General features: G+C 39.3%; 1 protein-coding gene across 1 annotated transcript; it reads left to right on the top strand.

The window, feature by feature from the left end:
- Window positions 1-5,836: 5,836 nt before the first annotated feature.
- On the top strand, window positions 5,837-26,496 carry LOC311081084 (deoxyribonuclease-2-beta-like). The gene is made up of 9 exons (XM_084111483.1): window positions 5,837-5,925; window positions 6,209-6,303; window positions 9,324-9,430; window positions 14,792-14,972; window positions 16,379-16,463; window positions 21,779-21,940; window positions 22,029-22,208; window positions 22,621-22,680; window positions 23,946-26,496. The coding sequence occupies exons 3-9, from the start codon at window positions 9,330-9,332 to the stop codon at window positions 24,419-24,421; spliced, it is 1,245 nt and encodes a 414-aa protein (XP_083967609.1). The 5' UTR covers window positions 5,837-5,925; window positions 6,209-6,303; window positions 9,324-9,329; the 3' UTR covers window positions 24,422-26,496.
- Window positions 26,497-27,411: the final 915 nt, after the last annotated feature.

Raw genomic sequence — 27,411 nt, forward strand, 5'->3', positions numbered from 1 at the left:
GTTAATGGCCTTGTGTCAGAACACAACAGGTCTTTTTATTGTAACTTTGAAAAGTGTAATACAGTATTTGATTTTTACAAATACCTAAACCAACGGGCCTAAGCCGTTGACCCCTGAAGTTATGACTTCTGAAGGCCTCTCATGTGTAGATTCGCTCGTTGAAAAAATTGTATTTTATTAGCTAAAATCATTGTCTGTATTCATAAAATATGTCTTCATGGGTGTAAAATGACCTCTGCCAATGATCTGACTTATCCTCGTAAGCGAAACATTTCTTATCTTTATTTACATGGGGCGAGTAAGTCCAAGGAGGCTTCTGTGTCGTTCCGCCATCTTGAAACACTATAATAACAGAGAGGGACAAAAAACGCTAGCCTAACTCAACACGTTTCATCATCAACACTACTATAGTCAACAGCACATTCAAAAGGACCAACAACATTGTATTTGTGAAAATGATTCAGTACTGAAACAGCATTTATGAGTTTGTACATATCTTGTGCTTGTTTCTGCAGTTCGTGTAGGCCTCTAAGACTATGAATAACTAAAAATGATTATTGATGAACTTGAATAACTTGAATTTTGTTGACAATATAAAAAAAAAATTGACTTCCCATACCGGGAGTCGAACCCGGGCCACCTGGGTGAAAACCAGGAATCCTAACCGCTAGACCACATGAGAGGCGTTGATACTGTCCCAGACAAATTTGAAAAGGCTGCACGGTACAATATAATGCTGGATCATACTTATGCCGAGCCACAGGAGAAGGAATCCTCGTGGCCAAAAAGCAAAAATGTAATTTATCGGGATGTAAATAAATATCGGGATAGCTTCTCCCAGGTGGAAAGAGCTAATGAAGGAGAAAGACTTTGAAAGGGAAGTTGTCTGCTTTCTTCTCAACGGGTGAGTCAAAGTTACGGTCTAAATGACAAGCTTTTTTGTACTGCTTGGCTGTGTAAATCATTATATAGGCAGCATAACGGTAGAACATGTATAGTTAAACTCGATGATGTGCTACCGCATTTGAAAAAGCAAGGCGCTAGAGAGCACTATTTGTTTAAATGCAAAATAGAATTTCACCGCTAGATGGGAGAAATTCTTTTGGGAAGACTAACTTGTAGGGTCTTTAACAAAAAAACAAAAAAAAAAGCCAAAAAAAACGAGGAGGTCAAAGGGTATGCTTCCTGCTATAGCTCTGCCCAAAGTCTGTTCATGCGGCCACCAGACAGATTTTAAACACCGGATTTAAACTTCTACATATATTTTGAGTAGATAGTATATTCTCAGTAAAGGGTTTCACCCTGTGTGATTCCACACTGATTAAGGATAGTTCGGGAGATACAAGTTAAAATGATCTTATACGATCTTATACTTATACTTTGAATTAAGACGAGTAAAATTAAATATTCGCTCAAGACAAACTTTACTTATCACGCATTGCGTCTCTGAAATTGTGTGGTGATTTTCCAAATGATACAAACTTAGTCTAAATAAGAGCAATGTGGAGTCCTCGGATTTCTTAAAAACAACACAACAACAAAACATTGTGACAAACTTTGACAAAATGTTGTATGGACAAAAATACTGTTTGAAATATTTTTGTATAAATAAGATCTAAGACGACTAAGTACAGTTTTTCAACATTCTAAAGTTTTTGAACAGACGCTGTTTAGTAAAAATAATACCTTAGGTTAAATTTAAGCAAAATAATTACATAAGTCTTCTTAGAAGATAAATAGAAGATATGATTTTAATAAAACTTTAAAGATTTGATTTAAACTTTTACAAAATTCATTATAGCTATGGAAAGCCCCCACCATAAAAATCGAAACCCTGCATGGACAAAAAAAAAAAAAAAAAAAATTAGATTAAATGAGATTTAAGACGACTAAGTACAGTTTTTCAACATTCTAAAGTTTTTGAACAGACGCTGTTTAGTAAAAATAATACCTTAGGTTAAATTTAAGCAAAATAATTACATAAGTCTTCTTAGAAGATAAATAGAAGATATGATTTTAATAAAACTTTAAAGATTTGATTTAAACTTTTACAAAATTCATTATAGCTATGGAAAGCCCCCACCATAAAAATCGAAACCCTGCATGGACAAAAAAAAAAAAAAAAAAATTAGATTAAATGAGATTTAAGACGAATAAGTACAGTTTTTCAACCATCTAAAGTTTTTTTGAACAGACATTGTTTAGTAAAAATAATACAATGGGTTAAATTTAAGCAAAATCATTTATATCATACATAAGTCTTCTAAAAGATAAATAGAAGATACGAATGTATACGAATTTAATTTAAACAGTCTTTTAATTTTAAAAGATCTAATATAAAAAAAGGTTATGCTTTTAAATTAGAGAGAGAGAGAGAGAGAGAGAGAGAGAGAGAGAGAGAGAGAGCCACTCTGTGATTTTATATTATATTATATAATTTATATACTTTTAAAGAATAGAATGATTTATGTAAGATGGATTTTATTTTTGTTTATCTAAAACAATTGGTTTCAGTAGATATTTTTATAACCATTTCATTTATATACTTATAAAGAACAGAATGTTTTTTTTTAACTTTAGTTAGTGTGAGATACACTTCACAGTTTCACTGTTACCTTTGGAATGCGAAGGAGCAGAAGGAGGGGGGTGTCACGGGAGGGGCCTCTGTTTGAGAGACTTTTTAATTAAGACTTTTAATAATGTATTGAATTTAAAAACATTATTACGACTTTTAATAATGTATTAAATTTAATAAAAAAAATAATAAAAAATAAAAAAAAACATTTTATAAAGATATCATTTAAACTTTTAAATAAATTTAGCCCTAACACAATGTCTCATTCTGATCGCTGAATAAACCCTAGGAGTCAGAGACCGTCAGGTGGTGCTGTAAGAGAGAACCACTCTGTGATTTTATATTATATTATAAGCAATTAATTTATATACTTTTAAAGAATAGAATGTTTTTCAACTTTAGTTAAATTAGCAAGATATTATTTTATAACCATATCATGTATACTTTAGTTTAATTAGCACGATAATTATTTTAAAGGATAGAATGTTTTTGTATGACATTGTTTAATCACAGTGTCTGAACTCCACGTTTCAAATGTCAGAGCTCAAATGCGAAGGCCGGGAGAGGGAATCCTGTGACAAACACAAACACACACACACACAGACACACAACACACACACACACACACACACACACACACACACTACTCTGGCTGGTGAGGCATTCAGGAAAAACAGTCTTTTTCTTCTCACTTTTCCAAAGGGGTCCACAATGCCCTGGAATGCGGAGGATATGCTGACACATATCCTATATATAACAGCGCCTTCAAAACCATCAGCAACATCACAGTGACCGAACAGCACATTTCAGATGTCAGAGCTCACATGCAAAGGGTGGGAGGGAGCGCCTGTGACAATATATACCCAGACAGAAACCCATATAACTGAACCTGACACCAACTTCAAACTTTCTGTCAAATCCATAAATTATTTTAACATCCTCTTCAAAAACACATGATCTAGGGATAAAAAGGTTCAAATAGGGCAAAAACTTTGTCAAACATAATATTGCATAATATTGGTTAGTTTGTATGTTGACATTATACATTCACATGGTATGTTTATATTATTATTATTATATTATGGTATGTTAGCCCAGGCACTACAAGTGGAAATTAGCAATTGTTGCTATAACCTGGCCCAAGACATATTCTCTTGTTTAACAAGTTTAAAGTTTATTTGTGCATTGTTCCTGTTTCAAATCATTCAATTTCCATCCCAGTATGCTGAACTATTCTATTAAACTATCCAACATTATGTAAAGAACATTGACTGTATTTCCATCTGAAGCAGAATTAAAATGAAATAAACACTGTGAGATGAAACCACAATTGAATTCACATCTTCAATACATTTCAATGCTTCTGATTGCTTGTTTGTAATTATTAAAGTTTAAAAAAATAAATGTGTTTATTGTCTTGTGTTTATTGTATTCTTTTCTATTCATGCTGTTTTAATGTAAAGCACTTTGGGTTTACTTCAGGCACGGCGTTATGGGTGGGCCTGACGGGCCTAGGCCCACCCACTTTTCAACAGGCCCACCCAAAACTTTTCTTCTTCTTCTTCTTCTTCTTCTTCTTCTTCTTCTTAAAAAAAAAAAAAAAAAAAAACGTTTTATATTCTAATTTTTTCAAGAACTATAAAAAAATCGTCAATAAGCTCATAATTTGTGCTAAAATAGTCTAAATGTTTAGTTTTAAAAACAATTTTAAAAAGCTGGTTATGTCTATTTTGATGTTTCTGCGCAAATTCAGCAGACAATGGTTCGGGTTTGTTCCGATCAGAGCTCGTGAGCAGAGAGCGCATTTCTGAATATTCCGCAAGGCTCGCTCATTCCGCAGGGTCACTCGCTCAACCCAGAATGGCCTGCTTCCTGGTTTGAAAATATGTTGAATAAGGGCTGCCTCCGACTAAATTTTTTTTCTTCTAGTCGACTAGTAGTTGTTCATTTAAGCCATTCGTGGACAAATCGCCCCTGCATGTTATTTTAATTATGCTACTTAAATAGGCTATATAGCCTACACAGGATTATGAGCGTTTATGTAATATTGCCGCACTCAAGCGCACGACCGCACGCTTAAAGCTAGCCACAAAGAACCGGTAAAAGTAATGATTATGAATGTGTCTAAAATAGCAAGGAGACATTTAATTATTTATTAATAAACTGTTTTTTTCTTGTCGCTGCAAAGATGAAGTTGACGATGCGGACTCGCCATGAACGCCAGAGAGAACATTTCATATGGATTTCATAATCAGAGAGCCTATTTCTTTTGGTTTTGAATATTTTCGTTTAAAAGTAGACATTTCAAGCTTTCTATAATAGATAGCCTATATTTCTAAAATCTGTGAGGCACAAGCTGAGTTTCGGCGCCCTTCAGTTCACGTGCAATGCAAGATCATGCCGGCGCTAAGCTTGCTATATATTTACTTCTTATTTATTAATTGGTTGATAAAACATTGATCAAAATTAAGATACAATTTATACAAAACGAAAATATTTTAAAAAGAGTCTTTCTACAAAGCAAAACTCAATGAAGTGGTCAAAATCATGTCTTACATGTCATGTGTCATGATATTTTTGCGCATCTCATGATGTGTCATATCTTTCTCGGCGACCAGCGCCGTTGCTAGAAGGGCGCCAGCGCCTCTGCCTCGCGAGTGGATGATAGCCCTGAAGACGCCTCGCGAGTGGATGATAGCCCTGAAGACGCCTAGCAATGGTATACCTTTAGTGGTAGTATACCTCAAGAGTCTTCGTAGCGCACTAAGAGACAAAGCCAGGTATGATGCGTAATGGAGATTCCAAAGCGCTCTTCTTTGGTCAGAACCATGGAGAGCGATCGCGGATAGGTCCGTCCTATGCACCGACGCTTTTTACAATGCAACAAAATATTTAAAGAGCATCAAGCTATTAAAATCTATATTATACGCACAGATAATATAACAGTATATTAGTCAGTAATTTTTATTAGGTTAAACAGTGATTGGATAACGTTTTTAATTAAACGTTTTTAATTTAAGGCCCACCCACAATTGGTCTGGCCCATCCAAAACTGAAATCCTGGCGCCGTGCCTGGTTTACTTGTTATGAAAGGTGCTATACAAAAATTTACGGTGTTGTTGAAAGGTGCTATATGCAAATTTCTGGATTGTGCCAAAAGTTACCTTCCTTGATAATTTTGTTGTTACATTCAGAGAAAGGGTGTGAGTTTAACAAGAAGTAAAGGGAGTTTACTTACTGTAATTTCCAAACCATGTGACCGCAGAGCGTCCTCCTCCCCCTCTGCAGATATATAAACTGCTCTCTGCCTCCTCTGCATCACAGACCAACAACACAGACCAACAACACAGGTAAGAACACTGAAATGAAAAGAGCTGAATTTAAATTAAGAACTGTTTCTTAGATTGCGTCAGTGTTTTTAGACTAATTAGACAGAATCCGATAATTAAAACTGAACATTTTTCTTATTTGTCATCTTTAAAAAAGGACCATATCTGTGTTTTTTTGTGATTTAGCAAAGTGACCATGAATCATCTTTCAGTTTTTAGATGTATTTTATTAATATATTTGACATAACTAATAGCTGAAGATGCTATATTACCTTCATATGATTCATTATTTTCTTTCTTCCAGACAGTGTCTGTAGTCACCCTGTCACCAAGCTTCAGGAACTTCAGATCCATTTCTCTGGACCTCTTCCTGGGTTGACCAGGACTTTAAAAACACAGGTATGGATCACAGGTTGGATCAAGTCTGTCTTCATGTTTAATAGACGTCCATTGATGTGAAATGTTTAATGATGTACTCCTTAATATTTGCCATATGGAATAATGTGATATGCTATATGTATAAATATGCATAATATCCAGTCAGTTTCACTCAAATCTGAAATTAAAGGCGCCACAAACACAAACAGCAGCCAGCAGTTTACAATAAAGATGTTTACTAGAGGAGCCTGGTTAGCTCAGCTGGTAGAGGGCGCGCCCCATGTACAGAGGCTCGTTCCTCGTCGCAGTGGGTTCAATTCTGACCTGCGACCCTTTGCTGCATGTCTTTCCCCCTCTCTCTCCCCTTTCAAATCTAAGCTGTCCTGTCAAATAAAGGCCTAAAAATGCCACACACAAAAAAAGTTAACTACAGATGTAACTGTGTGAATGAATGAAGTCATGTTAAAAAAAATACCAACTGTGAATTTATCAAAAACTGATGAATGTCTGGTACTAAAGTAAGGATTTTTAAATGTAACACATTGACTATCAGGTTCCTCACCATCAGGACGTTTGCCGACCAGGATAAGTAGGTGAAGCTGTCAAGCCAGGAGTAGATAGCTGGGATAAGTGCACATTCACGGATTTCTTAAATAGACCACGGTATCTATCACAGATTTACTGATGCAGAAATGGAGAATACGCGTGTGGCACATGTTTCACCCGCTGAGCAGCAACTAATTATGGAAAGTTATGAGGAGGTGAAGCATATACTATGCAGAAAAGGAAAATACGGCTGTTGTTATCAAATGGAGAGAAAAAGCCTTACAGACAATAGCGGACTGACTGAATGGGTATGGATTTAAAAAAATCTTACTAGTCACTCCACATTTTTACAAAGTTGTACATTCTGTTTTAATTGCTTTAATATGCTTGTTTTATCTGTTGGTTTTATTGCTGTATCTGTTTTTATGTGCTAAATGTGCTGGTTTTACTGTAAAGTGTCTTTTAGCCTACCATGTAAAGCACTGTATAAATTAAATGTATTATTATTTAGCCTACTTTGCTGTTATGAGGAAGCAGGGAATGTGGACCCAAACGCAGAGGAAGGCAGGAGGTGGTTGAACTCGAGGATTTATTATAACAAAAAGCGGCAGTACAGAGACCGGAAACTCACAAAAAAAACCGATGGGAAAAACACTGGCAGGAGAAACTGGCGCACACACAGACACAGGAACAGGCACAGGGAAACGACACAAGTCACGGGGAAGGACACAAGTCACAGGGGAAAACACAAGGGCACGGATACAAACTGAACAGGCATGGACACAAAACGATCTGACAAAAGACAAAGGAACACAGAGGCTAAATACATGAGGTAATTAACAAATGAGGGACAGGTGATACAATAGGTGAAACACATCAGGGCGGGGCAGGACAATCAACAAAGGCGGGAAAACACCGAAAGTAAAGCTAGACATGACAAGACAGAAAGCAGACTATCAAAATAAAACAGGAAACAGGAACACAGACAGAAAACATGAAGACAACTAAACACAGAAACGTGACACAACACAGGACACAACACAGGACACAACACAGGACACAGTCAAGAGGGGATAAACACAATAAACAGGGAGAAAACTAAACAGAAATCTACAAAACCGGATACAGACAACAGAAATGAACCAACATGTAACAGAAACGGAACAAAATGCAAAGCAAAACACTGAAACCATAACACTTTGCCATAAAAGTGAGCAGAGGGAATTAATGTTCCTTGGGAAATTTACCCAAATTTACCAGGCCGATAATCGGCCATGGGACAGTCTGGCGAGGTCAGTGACTCAAATCTGTTCGGTGTGTCCCGTGCCGTCGTCAGTCTGGGGGGCTGTCAGCGTTCATTTTGGCCGACCTGACGTGTTCAGTCGGCAGCAGGGCCGTTTAGTACAATATGAGATCGGATTTTGAACGGCCGCCATGACAGTCTGGCTTTGAATTTCCGGAGAAAACGAACCCATGTGACGCGTTCGTCCAATCAGCTGCCGGTTTTCATTTCTTGGGCAACATTACAGATTAGCGCCGCCTGCTGTTATAGAGATGTATTACGTCTCGTCTCCTCTCGTCTTTTTGGTCTGTACTGTGGCAGTTTTTTGGACCTCGGGGACGCGACTGATCATATCGACGGGGTTTTCTGTCAACGGTCGGCCGTCAGCTATATGTGTCTACACCTTAAGGACTATAATTTCAAACCCTTATTCATAATGCGAGAATATGTTTTACAACCATATGCTCAAATCTCTATGAGCTGTCTAATTCTAAATATCTTTCTACAATTAATGTTCATACAGAACATGACTGTGCGAAAAATAAGTAAGTGACTTCAATACACACTGTAAGCATATCTGTAAAACAATGTAGCCTATTATTCATATTTTTTTATTCTCACTCCCAAGCTCGAAGATGACAAGTGACAGCACCAAAATAAAATGATTAAGAAGCTTTGAACACATTCTCGCTCCCATCTCGTAAAATACGGACGTTTGGTCGGGTGCCATAGTCGTCGTTATTGACGCTAAAAGTCTGCACCGCTGCACGGTGTGGGAGGATCAAGGATTAATCTTAGCCTGCCTGTTAGCCTGCTCTGGACCAGGCTAGCTGCAAAGAATACATCTCTATGGTTACTTGGCTGGGTTTAATTCAACCTGCTTTTGTGCAACCAAGTCAAAGCTAAATTCATCCAGGATAACTTAAAAATCCCGGCTTAATCCCTTATCCTGGTTTTGTGCAACAGGCCCCTGAACACAGGGTGAAAAGAGGAGCTGCACAAATGTACACTACAACAAAAATATGGTGTTTTTTGAAAATTAAACCATGTAAACCATCTGATACAACCTCAAAATACAATTATGAACCTGAAAATGAGCATAATATGGGCGCTTTAAAACCTTTTGTAATAGCGATAACAAAAACAGGATGATGTGAACTCGAAGCCCAGTGAATGTAGCGGTGTAACTGTTTAATGTAATTGTGTGTTTTAGGGAGTTATGTGGAGGGTTTTCCTGACGATCTGTCTGCTCTGCTGGAGCGCTGACGGACAAGTCAGAGAAGTGAGATGCAGAAACGAAAAGGATGAACCAGTGGACTGGTGAGACAACACTCAACAACTATAGATTAATTCTTTGTCTGTATTTCTTCATGTTTTACAAAGAGTTTAACCTGAGCCAGGCCAATGATAGCAATGATATCACATCTATACAGGGTTAGAAGTTTACTACCGTTAAAAAATGATAATATATACGTATGTACTGTGTGTGTATATGTATGTATATATATATATATATATATATATATATATATATATATAAGGGCTGTCAAACAAATTTTTTTTTTAATCACGATTAATCGCTGAATTTCTATAGTTATTAATCGCATTTTTATCACATGATTAAAATTTTATTATTTTGCATTTCAGAACTGTTTTTAAGTACATATTAACAGTGGAAAGCAATTCTTACCAGTGTATCTTGATTGGGAATCAAATGAATGCAAAGAAAGTTACTTTATGAACTTGACTTAACCCTTTCGCACGTACGATCACACCGGTGTGATCAGTCTAGGCTGGTCCCTGGAGCGTACGATCACACCGGTGTGATTAGAACGGTCAGTGCATCACGTGATCAACTGCTAAATTCAAATGTGCTTTCGTGCGTTGGCTGGCGCTGAGCCAGAGACAGGCGTGCTCAGAGCTGTCATATATCACAACTTTTCAGTGTTTTCAACCACATAATGTTTATTTTAGATTTCAGACATATAAGTACTAAAAAAACAATACATTTAGAGTTTGTAAAATACACACTAATGTCAAAGGAAGAGGCAATAATAATCCTTTTGATTATAATTAGACACGTTTTATTCATATCAGATACATATTGTGTAAGTAACTTTAAAGTTTACTCTATTCTTCTCCCAGTTCACCAGCCACTTACTTTTATGTATTTCGGGAGAAGTGGATGAATTCACGTGTTGTATAAAATCCAACAGATCCGATTCTCTGAACTGCGTCTGCGGCACAAACTAAGATGGCGGCGCCCATCGCGCATACAGCTGAACTAACGCGATCGTTTTAAAGGTGTTTAAACAACAAAACACTTCCACTTGCATATTATTTGACAATCGGAATATCAGATATTTCATGCCATATCTAACAAATTTTGAATTAAAAAGGAAAAATGGCATAAAAGCAGATCATCATTCATTCAGCTCTGTTGTTGCTGCGGTGTGTCACGTGACAAGCAATGATGCGCGTCACCATGGAAACCATAAAGTGACACATTCTAAATAACGGTCGCCTTGAAAAACTCACGCTGGGGGGTCAGCCAGTATATTTTAAACTTACGTGTGAAAGGGTTAAGATTTGTATTAGTTTAATATTTATTTACTGTAAACAAAAGAAAAATGTGTGAATCTGTCATTATTGCACAATTCCTCCAAGTACCCAACAAAAAAACTAAAAATCCCTACTGTTACCAGAATCCGTATAGTGTTTAGTAACTCCTAAATCATTTTGATTACTCACTGACGTCCAGTGATCACCGGTTAATGAGACAGCTTTTGCAGCACAGCAGCAGTTCCAGTGTGGCTGTTTTCTCCGTGGAGTACTGGCTGTGTGTGCATGGGGCTGCTGGCCCACTCGACGGCAATGACATGGGTCAGATTGCCAACCGTAGTACTTCTTTAAGACAAGAGTCTTCTACGATGCTGACAGGTCTGCAGTTAGTTGCCACCTATTTCGCAAGAGCTTTAGTAATTTTTTTGTATTTGGTTTTACCCACAGGATCTGTCAGTTCTTTACTCGTATAGGCTGATGAATCAGTATGGCTGACTTCTTGAAAAGGTTTGTTCTTAAAGATGTTCCCACCAAATTTCTTGAACATCAAAGAACTTTTTTCTAAACCTGGCCTGCGTTTCTCCAACAGAAAACCCTGTTCACCAACTGCTCCAAACAGCTCTATTGTAGTCCAGCCTTTACTTCAGAGACAAACGTGGGTCACTTTGTAACACACGTTATAATGCTCGCCTAGCTGCTAGCATGGCACGCCCTCATACTCTGCTTCTGACTGGCTAGTAGTCCTTACCTAGGTACTGTCAGGGCCCTCATACTCTGCTCCTGACTGGCTAGTAGTCCTTACCTAGGTACTGTCAGGGCCCTCATACTCTGCTCCTGACTGGCTAGTAGTCCTTACCTAGGTACTGTCAGGGCCCTCATACTCTGCTCCTGACTGGCTAGTAGTCCTTACCTAGGTACTGTCAGGGCACGCCCTCATACTCTGCTCCTGACTGGCTAGTAGTCCTTACCTAGGTACTGTCAGGGCACGCCCTCATACTCTGCTTCTGACTGGCTAGTAGTCCTTACCTAGGTACTGTCAGGGCACGCCCTCATACTCTGCTTCTGACTGGCTAGTAGTCCTTACCTAGGTACTGTCAGGGCACTCCCTCATACATAGAGGTTAAAGAAGTTACACAGCTAAGCAACCGATAAACAAATACCGACTAGCTAGACAGAAGAGCAGTTCACCTTGACGCGGACACTGCTTTCAAACTGTGTAACAACAAGGTAAAACTTCTTGCGAAGTACTTGCTCAGCAAGTCCAGACTGGGTCGGGAACTACGATCGGTGACGTAGTACTTAACGGTCCGTCTGTGAATTGTTTAGCAGATAACCAACCAAGATAGCCGAGAAGCGCTGAGGGAGCTTAGTATAGTTTCTTCATGGTGATTATATGAGGGGGCGCGGCCAGTGTTCGAATTATACCGTGAGCTTCGAGGGGTACCGCTATTTCAACTGGTGATGTCACTGTTTTGCCCATTTTATAGGCTTACACAGAAGAACCACTAATCTATATAAGAGTTTTTCCTGGCCTAAAATGAGGCGGAGGTGGTAAAATCGTAACTCTAGGGGGGTCCGGGGGCATGCCCCCCCGTGAGAAAATTTTGTACATTTTAAAGTTAAATTCATTAATCAGGTGCACTTTGAGTCACTCGAATCTGTTGTTAAAAATAAATAATAATCCACCCGCCAACCGCCTATATTCTTTGATTTAGATATCTGCATCTGATCATCACATTACAATTATTCAATTAAGCATGATAATATGGTAACATATCACACTGAAGTAGGCTGATTTAAAATTAACATTTATTTAAAATAAAAGTTCTTCTTTTGGCAAAATTACATTTCCTTTATAGCCTAAACAGAGGCTTAACTCCCTTTAAACTTAAATTGTCAATGTTTCATTTTTGAAAACACTTATCGGAATAATTTTTTGTACCTTTATAAAGGGCATTTTCCCCTAATTTTATTTAATGCATGCTCTAAATTTCATTTCAAATTCTTACATTTTATCAATACATTCAATTAAAATAATAAGACACTAGGGCTGTTACCAATCAAATTAAATAATTTACATTGAAAAAATATAACTGTATTAAATGAGATTATGAGATTGTTTTGAATATTTTTTGAATATACAAATAAGGAATGTTGAAAAGAATGATACTTTATTAAACTAAACCGCCAGTAGGAGGCGGCAGGCGACCGTCTTAATGAGCGAGTCATTGAGTCATTCATTCAAACGGCTGATTTATTCAGAATGAGGCAGTTTATAAATGGGTAATTGAATCTTTGACTCGAGCGATTAGTTCAAAACGCTGAATCATTCAGTAATGAATCATGGACATGTTGCTGTGAGATGCGCTATGGTTCTGTTGTTTGGAACTATTTTCGCTGCTGAAACAGAACAAAAACAGTCATTGCGTCTAAAAATGTAAAGCTTAGTTTTAATTATTTGTTTATTGAACTGTTATGAAATCAATATCTCGGTTTCAATCGTGATAGCATTCAGGAAAAAAGCATTCTGGTCGTGTGTAGCCTATATAACGTTATTGTTTCTTAACTATAATTAATATGTTATAAATAACTGTGCGAACCTCAACAGCGCAACTTTGTTACCGTCTGTACATTAGATAAGTTACCATGATGGGAGTTCCGTGTCTTTATTACACTCAACACATTATAATGATTTATCTGTCATCCACCCTCGATTGAATGGAATGTTGTTATTACTTGACCCGCGGATTATGATCTGTGCAGCACTATCGACAAACTATCGAGTAGCCTACGTACGTTTTGACAGCTAGTGAAGTGATATAAAAAACTATGGTAAAGAACAGAGGCTGAACCATAGACAGTAGGGCTGAACGTACCAGAAAAATGGTACAGCCCGATGGGGGGTAGGGTTTGAAATCGTATTTAAATACATACTATTTTGGATAGGCTAACATTATATATTTTTTATTTTTTTAAATCAGTACCCCCCCAACTATTATTTTCCTCCCTTTTGGGAGGTACCAAGTCTCATCTAGGGGGGTCGGACCCCCCCCAATACCCCCCGTAATTCGAACTATGGGCGCGGCCCTAGCACAGTTCGACCTGTCTTTCACGGACAGACGTGCTGTCAGTGACAGTGAAACACCGCATGAAGTTAGAAAAAGAACTGTCCTTAAAGGAACACGCCGACTTATTGGGACTTTATCTTATTCACCATAACCCCCAGAGTTAGACTAGTCCATACATACCCTTCTCATCTCAGTGCGTGCTGTAACACTGTCTGACGGCTCCAGCATTAGCTTAGCCTAGCTCAGATCCTGCAGGTAACTGGTTCCAACTAGCCTACTGCTCCGAATTGTGACAAAAGTGACAAAATAACACCAACATGTTCCTATTTACATGTTGTGATTTGTAGAGTCACAGCGTGTACAAAAAACAACGTAACATGAGACACAGCCATCTTCTAACAGTAAACAAACCGGGAACTATATTCTCAGACAGGCTTGCTGCGAGCATATCACTCCGCCCAAGTACTATATTCTTCCGCCTGAGAATATAGTTCCCGGTTTGTTTACGGTTAGAAGATGGCTGTGCCTCATGTTACGGTGTTTTTTGTACACGCTGTGACTCTACAAATCACAACATATAAATAGGAACATGTTGGTGTTATTTTGTCACATATTGGGAGCAGTAGGATTACTGGAACCATTCACCTGCCTGTTCTGTGATGGGCTGATGCCGCTGGAGCCGTCAGACAGCATTACAGCACGCACTGAGATGAGAAGGGTATGTATGGACTTGTCTTACTCTGGGGGTTACGGTGAATAAGCTAAATTCCCAATAAGTCGGTGTGTTCCTTTAAGAGGTTTGACCGTCTGTGCAGCATAGGACAAGGTGTCCTCACGTCACTAAAGCCTTCAAACGCTGCTGCTGTAGCTTTGCTTTATCTGCACCAATGCTAATGCGTGGTACACAAGACAAACAAAGGCTCAAGATAAAAGCAAACTCTCTAACAAACTTTTAGATATTTAAATTATTATTATTATTATTATTATTATTATTATTATTAGTCTCTGTCCTCTCTGCACATTGATGTTTCTCTTCTCTACTTATCATCAGGTACATCATGTACAAGGCACCCGGACTGCAAGAGACCTACACTAATGGTTTAGAATATATTTACATTGATTCAAAAGGGAAGAAGAAGCAGACCTCTACAGATCACAATAAGCTCATCGACGATCCTAACGGTGTCCTGGCAAACACCCTGAAGCCCATTTTTAAACTAACCAAAGACATGGTGAGACTCATGTTTAAACTGCAGCTCTGTTTCTATTTTGATAAAAATGAAACTATGACTCAAACTGATGGATAAATATTATGGTCTGTACTAATTATAATAGGGAAAACGATTTTCTGAGCTTCGAACTTCAGTGACAGTGGCAACCAACTTGTCCGACTGCACTTGAAGGCAGCTTCATATCACACAAAACAGATTGTGAAAGCGAGAGATAAGAGTCACCTGTTGTTACACTCCTGGGGGGGTTCAGTGCTAGCTGTGTGTGTGTGTGTGTGTGTGTGTGTGTGTGTGTGTGTGTGTGTGTGTGTGTGTGTGTGTGTGCGTGTGTGTGTGTGTGAATGAATGCTCAGCCAGCCGGTGCCTGACTGAGTTGCCATTATGCACGGCTGTAACTACCGTGTTACTATGTTAACCTTCATCAGATCCCCTGAAAACGCCCCCAGGCTGCTACAGTAGTGGTTAACAGACCATGGTTGATCTGTGCTCCATACAGATCAATACTCACAGTTCAGAACGCATGTGAACCGCACATCAATTAAAAAGATTTAACCATAATAAGTCTGAAATCTATTTTTACTGTCGCTGTTATTCAAAGTAGGCTGAGAAATCTCTAGGGAGGGTTGCCGTGAAAATATACACGCAACGCAATTTTCTGTTCACCTTAACGGTTAAAATCAGGTGCTACTACGGCCCCGGGGCCTAAACCATCGGTATCTACCAGACGGTATAGCAACGCAGACTTCAGTGCCGCATTTCTCAGACACTTAAATGCCTGGTCTGCTCTCTGCTGCTCGCTGCATGTCACACTGGTTAACACTAACGTTACACTTGGCAGCAGGTAACGTTAGCCTAGCGTTAGCTAGTAACTGGATTAAACACGGTTTAAATGCTGACAGATAAACGGTGTAAAGTGAGACTGTATTTCCCTGGAGAGGATTCTAACACCAGGACGCACAACCGTCTGCAGCTGTCGTTGGTAAAATAAAACAGGCATGACTAAATGGTGCGTTTACTTGAAACTGGTAAATCTCGTGGTGCATTCAAAGTTATTTAAAAATACCCTTTTCTCATCTGATTTTGTCACTCAACAGCACTTTCCTGGTGAAATAAGTTTTATTGTTAATAGTTATTGTTATTAAATTGTTCCCCCTTGTTTTGTGCTGATCCAAAAATGGATCCAATCCGTACCGTGAGTTTTGTGATCGATTGCACCTCTCTGTTACAGTTTAACCATAGCCTACAGACCTAAACATGTCTTAACAAGAATGTGTCCAGAAAGCGTGTTTTATTGTTGTATTTGATTGGCAGCGGTAGATTTGGTACTTTTCTGTTCCCCTCTTTAGACATCCCAATAATTTAAAAATAAAATCATAATGTTTCTTTTCTTCATTCTGCATCATTTATAGCCGGCAGACTTTGGATTCATCTCCTACAGCGATCAACCACCTTCAAATGGAACGGGTGCTGGCTCTACGTATGGTCACAGTAAAGGTGAGTAGAGAAAGCATCACTCTCACAGGAAACATCTCTCTGAGCCTCCATCAGGTTTTCATCCCAGAGGACAGAGTCTGCTCAGTGTGATGTCATACTTCTTGTATGTAATGACATCACATCTCTGTTATCGTATTTATTCAATTCAATTTTATTTATAGTATCAAATCATAACAAGAGTTATCTCGAGACACTTTACAGATAGAGTAGGTCTAGACCACACTGTATAATTTACAAAGCCCCAACAATTCCAATAATTCCCCCAAGAGCAAGCATTAGCAGTGGCTGTTGCGACAGTGGCGAGGAAAAACTCCCTTTTAGGAAGAAACCTCAGTGACTACAATGGTAGTCGTAGTAGTTCATGTCATAGCAGGGCACAGCAGGGCGTTACGGGATGTAGTGGAGCAGAGCATGGGTGGATGCAGTGGAAGCAGCAGGACGCAGCCGGACATTTCAGGGAATCGCAGCACGTAACAGGGTGTAGCAGGTCCATGGCGACCCAGATCTTGGTGCCACTCTAATCCAAGGCAATATTCTAGCCGAAGAAGAAACATAAGGACTCAGCAGTGGCGTAGTAACAAGCATTTTTACACTGAGAGAGCTCAGTAGTCCCAGGTTAGTAAACCATATTTTTGGGGGGTTTTTAACCTTTATTTACTTTGGGGAGGTTCCCTGAGAGGCAGCCTCTCTTTTGCAGGAACGCCCTGATCCCATTCACACAGTTAGACATTCATACCTGGAAGCTGCCCAGTACAACCACAGTCTGACTCTGCTGCCACTGAGCAGCTCCACTGGAGCAGTTGAGGTTAAGGGCCTTGCTCAAGGACACTTCAGTGATGGTAATGAGGGAGGGACAAGCACTGATCTTTCACTTTCCCCACCCAGATTTTATCCTGTTGGTCTGGGGATTGAACCAACGACCTCCCGGTCTCCTCTAACCTCTAGGCCACCACTGCCCTGCATTTCTGGGACAAGGATGCACACAAAAAGAAACAAATGAAAAGAGAGATGAGAGAGCAGCTAAGTGTGTCATCTGGCAGTCTAGAATGTATCTAGAATTTATAACAGCATAACTAAAAGGCAGGTTAAGGAGAGAAGCCTGGTTGGGCTAGAACTCTCCCCAACCGGATCGGGCTTTTCTGGCCTGCCTCCCTCTACTCTCACTATATTATAGATTATACGATACATACATCTGATGACTATGAAGAGAAGCAGGTGGGTCGGTTAGGCGGACGCTGCAACTCCTCACTCCCTAACTATAAGTTTTATCAAAGAGGAGAGTTTTAAGTTTATTCTTAAATGTGGTGACACTGTCTGCCCCCCGAACCCGGACTAGGATCTGGTTCCACAGGAGAGGAGCCTGGTAGCTGAAGGCTCTGGCTCCCATTCTACTTTTAGAGACTCTAGGTACCAGAATTAAGTCTGCATTCTGGGAGCATAGTGCTCTAGTGGGACAATAAGGTACAAAGAGCTCTTCTAGATATGATGGTGCTTGACCATTTAGAGCTTTTTAGGTCAGGAGACGGATTTTAAATCCAATCCTGGATTTTACAGGAAGCCAATGCAGAGAAGCTAATACAGGAGAAATATGATCTCTTTTGTTAGTTCTTGTCAGAACACACGCTGCAGCATTCTGGATCAGCTGGAGAGTCTTAAGGGACTTATTTGCGCATTTTGATAATAGAGAATTACAGTAGTCCAGCCTGAAAGTAACTAATGCATGGACTAGTTTTTCAGCATCGTTTTGAGACAGGATATTCCTAATTTTGGCAATATTATGAAGATGGAAAAAGGCTGTTCTTGAGGTTTGTTTTAGGTGGGCGTTAAAGGATATATCCTGATCAAAAATAACTAACAAAAATATCTTTAGATAATGAAGTTCGGAGGTGTTTAGGGCCCAGCACAATAACTTCAGTTTTGTTTGAGTTTATAATAAGAAAATTGTAGGTCATCCAGGATTTTATATCTTTAATGCACGCTTGAAGTTTAGCTAACTGACCGCTTTCATCTGGTTAAATTGACAGATAGAATTGGCTGTCTGCGTAACAGTAAACGTTAATTGAGTGTTTCCTAATGATATTGCATAGAGGAAGCATATATAAGGAGAATAGAATTGGTCCAAGCAGTGAGCCTTGTGGAAAACCATGGCTAACTTTAGCGTAGCTGGAGGATATACAGTTAACATTAACAAATTGAGATTGGTCAGAGAAATAGGACTTAAACCAGCTTAGTGCGATTCCTTTAATGCCAACTAAATGTTCCAGTCTCTGTAACAGGATGGTATGGTCAATAGTGTTGAATGCAGCACTAAGATCTAATAAGACAAGTATGAAGTCCTTCGTCAGCAGCAGTTAGAAGGTCGTTAGTAATTTTCACCAGTGCCGTCTCTGTGCTATGATGCTTTCTAAATCCTGACTGAAAGTCCTCAAATAGACCATTCCTATGTAGAAAGTCACATAATTGATTAGCGACTACCTTTTTAAGGATCTTAGAGAGAAAGGGAAGGTTACATATACTGTAGGTCTATAGTTAGCTAGGACCTCAGGATCGAGGGTGGGTTTTTTCAGAATAGGTTTAAATGACTGCGGTACATAACCTGTTAATAAAGACATATTGATCATATCTAGTAATGTAGTGTTAACCACGGGTAGTGCTTCTTTAAGTAGCCTTGTTTAAGTGGGGTCTAATACCCCTTTTCCACCAACAAGAACCGGGTGCTGGTTCAGAGCCAGAGCCAAAGCTGGTTCAGAGTTGGTTCGACTGACGAGCTTACTAAGAACCGGTTTGCCTTTCCACCGGCTAGAGAGCCACAACAGAGCCAGATCTTACGTCACTGTATACGTCTCATGTTGCCCAGTAACCGCTAGTGCGGTAGCGCCAAACACAAACACGCCAGGCTTGTTCGAGATGCATCGGCTTCTCGCAGATCGATAGCCGCATGACATCAAAGCACTGCGATAGCGATCTAAAAGCACAAGGAGTCGTATTCTTTCCAAACACTCCCGCCGCTCCGATGCATTTCGAACAAGCCATCAACAATAACGGACGTTGCAATACTATGGATGCTCATGGGTTTGCAAAAATACATCGGAATCCAACGCGTTCGTGCAGCTCACCGTAACTTACATAGACGGATATTATAATCGAGCTGCTATTAGCTCGACTAGCTGCTATTTAAAAATGGCGGTCACAAGTTTCTATTCGTCTTGTTGGTCACGGTAACCCCGCCCCCAGCCCCTGACGCAGGCGGTTCTTTCTTGGCTCCGTTCTAGACCCTGCAATGATTTAGTGCTACTTAAAGGAGAACTCCGGTCAATTTTAACATTGAGCTCATTTTATTGTACATTTGGAGTGCTGTCAATACAGAGAACAACGACAAAAATCGGTGTTGCCTACACCGAGTTATTCTATTTTTAAAATTTGCACCCTGTTGACTTCAATGGGGCAATGTTTAAACCTGCTTTTAGCCTCTTAACATCCTTGATGTGTCATTACAAGTGCACAGAAAATGTGAGTGATTCCTTCTGAGTGAACACGAGTGGATCTGACTGCGGTAGATTTAAAAGATATGTATAAAAATTATGTTATTTAAGCCAGCGCAAATACCTGTTTACATCCTGTTTTTCGGTTGAAGTCCAAAGTAGTCAATTGCCGAGTTCACGCGCGTGATCATTGGTAACTAAACCTATGCGCGTGAACTCGGCAATCGACTACTTTGGACTTCAACCGAAAAACAGGATGTAAACAGGTATTTGCGCTGGCTTAAATAACATAATTTTTATACATATCTTTTAAATCTACCGCAGTCAGATCCACTCGTGTTCACTCAGAAGGAATCACTCACATTTTCTGTGCACTTGTAATGACACATCAAGGATGTTAAGAGGCTAAAAGCAGGTTTAAACATTGCCCCATTGAAGTCAACAGGGTGCAAATTTTAAAAATAGAATAACTCGGTGTAGGCAACACCGATTTTTGTCGTTGTTCTCTGTATTGACAGCACTCCAAATGTACAAAAAAATGAGCTCAATGTTAAAATTGACCGGAGTTCTCCTTTAAGAACCAGTTTTACTGGTTCGGAGCTGGTGCTTTGGCTGTGGAAAAACAAAGAACCGATTTGAAACTAGGCTCTGGCTCCGAACCAGCACCAGCTCTGCCTTGGTGGAAAAGGGGTATAAGAGACCGGTAGATGGCTTAGCTTAAGAGACCTTTAACATTAATTGTTGAAGGTTTATAGGATAAAAGCAGTCTAAGTATATGTCAGGTCTTATCGTTCTTTCTAGCACTCCTGCGTTTAGAGGTGAGCCATTAGAAGTTGAGGGCAAAAGGTGATGAATTTTATCTCTAATTGAATGTGTTATGTGGGCAGCTGTTCTCCCCATTCTGTGTGCCTCTCTCCCCTTGTTTTGTCCCCACTGTGTCAGTGGTGTGTGTATGTGTGTTTGTCCCCACTGTGTGTTGGGTGTTTGTATGGGTGTTTGACTACTCTCCTGGAAGTAGGTCAAGGGGCGTGGCTGGGAGTCTACCTCTCTGCGCAGCTGCTGGCAATCCCACTGATACTTACCTGCACAGCTGCTTCCAATTCCACTCAGCAAACCTGCAGTATATATTCCTGGGCTTGGCGCTCCTTGGCGCCAGATCGTTGCACCTACCAGTGTGACCTACACCGCGAGACCTGCTGCCGTGGTGTGCCTTGCTGCCAGCTCAATCCACTCCGTCACTCCAACCATCTCATTTGGATTACTGCATGACAGTTTTGGATATTCCTCTGCCTGCCTGCCTCAGCCTCTATCCAGCCCAGAGCCGACCTACCCTGCGTTTGCTTTCCTTGGACACCCAAAGAACTGAATATTCATTAAAAATACTTTTTGTTAATCATACTCCTAGTCCGTGTTTGTTTCTCTGATTGCTGGGTCAGAACCATAGCCTAACAGAATGATCTGTGACTCCTATTTGTTCACTTCCTTTTTACTGGAATTGTTGGGTCTTTGTAAATTATAGAGTGTGGTCTAGACCTAGTGTCTTGAGATAATGTTATGATTTGATACTATAAATAAAATTGAATTGAATTCCTTCAGCTTTTTCAGCTGTCTTTGAATCATTTGAATGAGAATCTGTGTTTACAACCGATCATAGTGACGCAAAAGCAGAGTTGGTCATGCTGATAAAAAAACAGTAAGTAACAGAGCAGCAACAAAGCTCAGTATTTTATCTTTTATTTAAAGTATTAAAACATTCAGGAAATCACATACTATGATTTTAAACAATCCTCCTCTATCAGCCAATAGTTGTCTGTCTATCTGTTGATGTTTCAGGAGTTGTGATGATGGATAAAACCACCACAGGAGTCTGGCTCTTACACAGCACACCAAAGTTCCCTTTCAAAAGAGATAATAATTTCTGGCCACCCACCGGAGTAGTGAATGCTCAGACATTTATCTGTGTAACATTCAAGTACGAGGAGTTTAAAAAGATAGGTAATGTTTTTAGTTAAATATTCATATTTATGGTCTTAGTGGTTGATTTGAATAGGATGTTAATGTTGTCTTGTTGTACTATTTGAAGGTCAACACCTGCTGAACATCAGAGCTTTCCCGTTTGATCATCAAATTCCAAAAGGCTTCCTTAAAGAGCTTATAGCTGTTACAGAGAAGAAAAGATCACCAGGAGATAAAATCCAGGAGCTGACATCAGCAGGAGGAGAAGCATCGTTCCGTAGCATTGCTAAAGAACTGTATTATAAAAGTAAGATATCTGCATGATGGTTTGAATCACATTACCTAATTTAGTAAAGACAAAGTTACAAAGAAAAGAGACATTTTTACTGTGAAAATCAAATATTATGTGAACTGGTTGAGAGAAGTTTACTAGTGTAGTTTAACATCAGTATGTTTATCTTAATGATTGATTACAGCCTGGGACTTGTTAGAACTGGTTAAAGAAAAGTCCAAATTTAAATGTCTGTAGCTGCTGAAGATCACTGACTTCATGCTTCAATAGTCTTCAGAAAGGAAACCTCCCAAAAGTTCTTATCAAAGTGTCAGAGACTCTATTAATGTATTTGTCTGTACATTTCAGGGACACTATGGGCTGTAAACACAAAATACAAATGAACCGAAGATGACACTAACTGACAATTCTACGGTTTGTTTTTCAGAACCTACTACAACTCCAACTACAACTAGACAGGACACACTTAAGGACTCAAAGAGATTTGGTAACTAAATGTTGTTCTCAGTGACTAAAAGTGTTTTAAACTCAACATTTTCATATATTTCAACAATTAGAGCTTAAATACTCTAAACATTGAGTATGGAAGTGGAACAGATTTATTGATTAGCTTATTGTCACATCAGACTGACCTCATGAAGTGTATGACACGCCAATTTAGACAGTGGCGTGTATGTTATGATGTCATGTTGGTCACATTGCTGAATGTTGAGGGAAAAGTGTGACATAAAAGATGTAGAAAACTGAGGGGCTCACGTTGTTTATCTTCCTCCTCCCTTAACATAATGCAAATAAATTCAATGCTGTATATATAAACATCTTTCTTGACGTTGACCACTGTCTCTTACTTACTGGAGTCGAGCTGACATTAGCTTGTTAGAAGCACAGGACGAGACATTTAGTTTTCTATCCTGACAACTGATTGATTTAGGGCCAGAGCTTTCTCACCATGTCTATGGATTTATGGATTTAAAACACGTAAACAGCACCTGGCCCCTGTACTACGAAGCAAGATCAACATGGCCTGGATTTCTTTCAGTAATCCGGCTTCACTAACCCTAACAACTGCGGTCCCGGATAACTGATGTCACGAAGGTGGTTATCAACAAGTTCAATCAACCCAGGTTTGTCCAATCTAGAGACGCACACGTTCACATAAAAGAGGCGGTGTTTGCGCACCATGACCAATCGCAAACATCTACCAGAGCCGCATATTTTAAACAAGAAGAGCAAACTATAATTCTACATAAATATGAAGAACACAGACACGGTTTTACAGAGAAAACACAATACAGTCGCTGCTTCCTAAAACAGGAAGGAAAGCTGGCAAAAAAGAAAAATTGCCGACGCTGTAGATGCGTAAATTACTCTTATTAATATCACTTCCCCATCAGTCAGGAACAAGATCTGACCATAATTACACTGGTGCTTTCCATAAACTGCCGTTGCTTTAGCCTGTTATTTCAATTGCAACCCTGGCAGTGGAAGCGATCATGAGAGCAAATAAAAAATATAAAAACATAATTCAAACCGATGTGCGCATTGGCACCACACGGCTCAAGATGCCAACAAATAGCCGAGATGTAATTCCCTCCCATTAAAATATATACATTTCATAAAAATACCCATCAGGGAATGTGCAGCAACATGTTGTGCAGTGTCCTACTGTATTTTGTGTAACATCAGTCAGTATTGAACTGTCAGGATGTGAACAGTTTCTGTAACATGACTCATGTGTTGTTTTTGTTGCAGATGGAGATCTTTACCGCACTATTGCAGAGACATACAGTACTATAAAGAAATCCAACATTGATGTGAGAGTCCAGACCTGGGGCCAACAGTGTTACCGTGAAGGTTCCTACTGCGAACAAAATCAACATCAAGTGATCAATATTAAATCTGTAAAAGCTGATCTGGGTAAAGTGAATGATAAATGGGAGGTTGAGTGGGAGCCTTGTAATGATCATTCCAAGTGGTGTGTAGCTAAAGATAATAATAATTTGATCTGTATCGCTGATGTAAACAGAGCAGTCTCCCAATACGAAAGGCCGGGGGGGGCACTGTGCTTTGAACATCAACAGGCAAGTGACCTATTTAAAGGTCTTATTGCTGGAACTAAGGATTGCCCAAGCCCCTTAAAGCGTCACTTGTCCCCTGACCTTACACAATATTTTGCTAAGAAAGCTAAACTTGACCCTGGCTCTGACTGTGACGATGACTCTGATTAATGATCGATAGGATAAATACGCCTCTCCTCCTGTTTTTTTTCTGGTGTTTGGGTCTGAGTGTGTTTCGGTTTTTCACTTTATAATTATTATGAATTGACATATATTTCTAAATCCATAGTGAAATACAAAAGAGGGTGGACAGAAATATAAATAACTTCAAAAAAATTATAATTGCTACCAATTCAATTCAGTGTTGATGTAGTAAGTTAATAGTTTGAACGTTTCTGACTTCAGAAGTCTTTCTGAAGTCAGAGTTTATGCGTTTAACATTTTAAGGGTTGCCCTAGCTGAAATAGGTCTAACGATGTCATAAGTTAAAACTTCAATCTTACAGCTCACCCTCAGTAGATGGAAAGTCCGGCGTCGTTTTGTCAGGTAAACGGGAGGATGAGGAGGAGCGAGCGGCTGTTTTGAGTTCTCCGGGATAGATTCCACTCATAAGATATCTTTAATAATTGTGATTTATACTCTGGCTTCTGTTTTCCAGGAGCTGAGACACATTACTGTCCTGCTGGCAGCAGACTCGTTAGATTACCTTCTGATTTACAGCTACTCATTTACAACAGTTAGCCAGTGTAGCTATCATAATGATTCTTATAACGTTACAAGTTCATCTGCCCAACAATAATATAGTCACCTTATATTTATATTATAACAGCAGAGGGGGACAGAGTGTCCACGTGAAGATGCTCTGAGGACGATGTCCCCCATTAGGCCGTAGGGCTTAGATTCAATTGGTAATAAAAAATAATGGTAACTATTATCAAGCCAATAATGTTGATAATAAGAAACAAACATACGTGTGCCGACATTGTGGGTATCCTGGAAGTAGTTTGACAGACATGATCCACACATACATTGTCTGAAAAGAAGTAATCATGTTTTTCCTAAATACTGTTTTACAGCCTGTTTCCTAACCAGTAAAATACAGACCCTTAGACAGCGTCTCTCACCGTCAGATACCCAACACTAACACCCCCCCTTCAGCATCTGTCTGGAACGCAGCGGGCAGAGCAGCAGCTCAGCGGCGCCGTGAGATGACGTAGTGTTAGGAGAGACAATGGTAGCAACTCTAGAGAGTGGTAGGAAAGCTGAAATGCTGCATAAGGATGCAGGTTTTGGGGGGGATGGGTCAAACAATACAGGACTTTCCCCCAGGAGACCGGGGTTCAGGTCCCGTTCTTGTCCCGCGTGTCCCTGAAACGTACATTTTGTAACCCCACCAACCATCTTAACCTAAACCTAAGTGTCCTGTTGTTGTCAGTTAAACCTACGTCCAGATCCAAAGCACCAAAAAGTGACACCAAAAGTGCCAACCAACCATATCTAAATCTGACTCTAAAGGAGACTTTTAGAGTCAAAAGCCACCTGACCAAGGGTCTGTATTTTACCAGATGGGAGTGAGAACGGGTTGTGTTTTACGGTGTTAAGTTTTTGCTTTAATCATAATGTTGCTTGAATTAAATAACCGATATTACTTTCATAGTACACACTCTTAACGTGTGTTTACTGAATGATTACATAATCCTGAATCCTGAAACCAATCTTTCTTTGGTTTATTACACTTTTAAAGTGTTACATTTTATAATTTTCTTGAAGATCGTATTTTTCTTTTCTTTTATCGTATTAGTATATTACACTCTTAAAGTGTTGCATTTATGAAGTATTTTATCACTTTGTGATTCTTCTATATATTTTAAAAAGTGTAGAACATTGCTCCCATTCTCCATGCACCATGTACTGAGAGATGATACTATAGTAACCCCTGTATCTGTTCATATGTATCTGAAGCTTGTGTTAAACAAACGAGCCATGTGGTCGGTTCTCTGACCTTTGAACTGTCTCTAGTAACAGCTGGTAAACACCAGTCATACGTTTAGAACACCAGGCACTAACGCAATCTGCAGATTTTTGGGCAGTGATGCAAAAGGAAAATTTGCGTTGCGTGTTGGAATGCTAAATTAGGCTTGAACTGTCTGGGACCCTCTATCACTATTTACAAAAGGAGGTTAAAGAACCAGGAGAATTTGATCTGAAATGTCTGTCGGATTAAATGAATAAAAGTGTGATAAACATTTTGACTTCTTTTCTTTTTTTAAATAATAAAACATAATTTTCAGGTTACCTGCAGGGTTCATTATGGTAAATTTAAGATTTCTAAATACAAAACCTTTTTAATACCATACAACAACATATATTACTACAGTTCAGAATGGATCTCTGTCTGTATCATATGAAACTACAAGATCTGAGGAATCCACTGGTACCAATTGGGTCATGCTAGCTTTTATAGGAAGTTTGGCTACATTTTGGCGAGGGAAAAACTGGCATGGCCATTTTAAAAGGGTCTCTCTGTCTGTCGAGATATCTGAATGAAATGTCACTAAATACTCTCTGACTGTAGAGTCTGGAGAGTTCAACTTTGTTGTGTTATTCTGTTGTAGTGTGTTCATGTTCAGTAAAAAGTACATTAATGTAACTGCTTTGGGGCAATTTTTTATGTAAACATTGAAACTTTTAATAATGCAGCAGCTAAGAGGGAACCTTGTAGAAATATCAGAGATAATTAGTTTTGCAATTGAAATATGACATTGAATCAGAAATTGAATCTGGAGTTCACTGCACTCTGCTAATTCTCCCATATGTTTATTGTTCTGCTGAAAAAAGAACAGAAATAAACTACTTCAAAGTAGTAGCAGTAGTAGTAGAAGTGTTGTCTCACCAGTCCACTTCTCCATTGTTGTGGTCTCTGCAAGTCACTTGTCAGTCAGCGCTCCAGCAGAGCAGACTGACCGTCAGGAAAATCCTCCACATAACTCCCTAAAACACACAATTACAGCAACAGTTACACCGCCACATTCACTGACCATCAGGAAAATCCTCCACATACTGTAACTCCCTAAAACACACAATTACAGCAACAGTTACACCACCACATTCACTGACCATCAGGAAAATCCTCCACATAACTCCCTAAAACACACAATTAC

The sequence above is a fragment of the Abramis brama genome (assembly GCF_963993115.1).
Source record: "Abramis brama genome assembly, chromosome: 4".
NCBI classification, from domain to species: Eukaryota; Metazoa; Chordata; class Actinopteri; order Cypriniformes; family Leuciscidae; genus Abramis; species Abramis brama.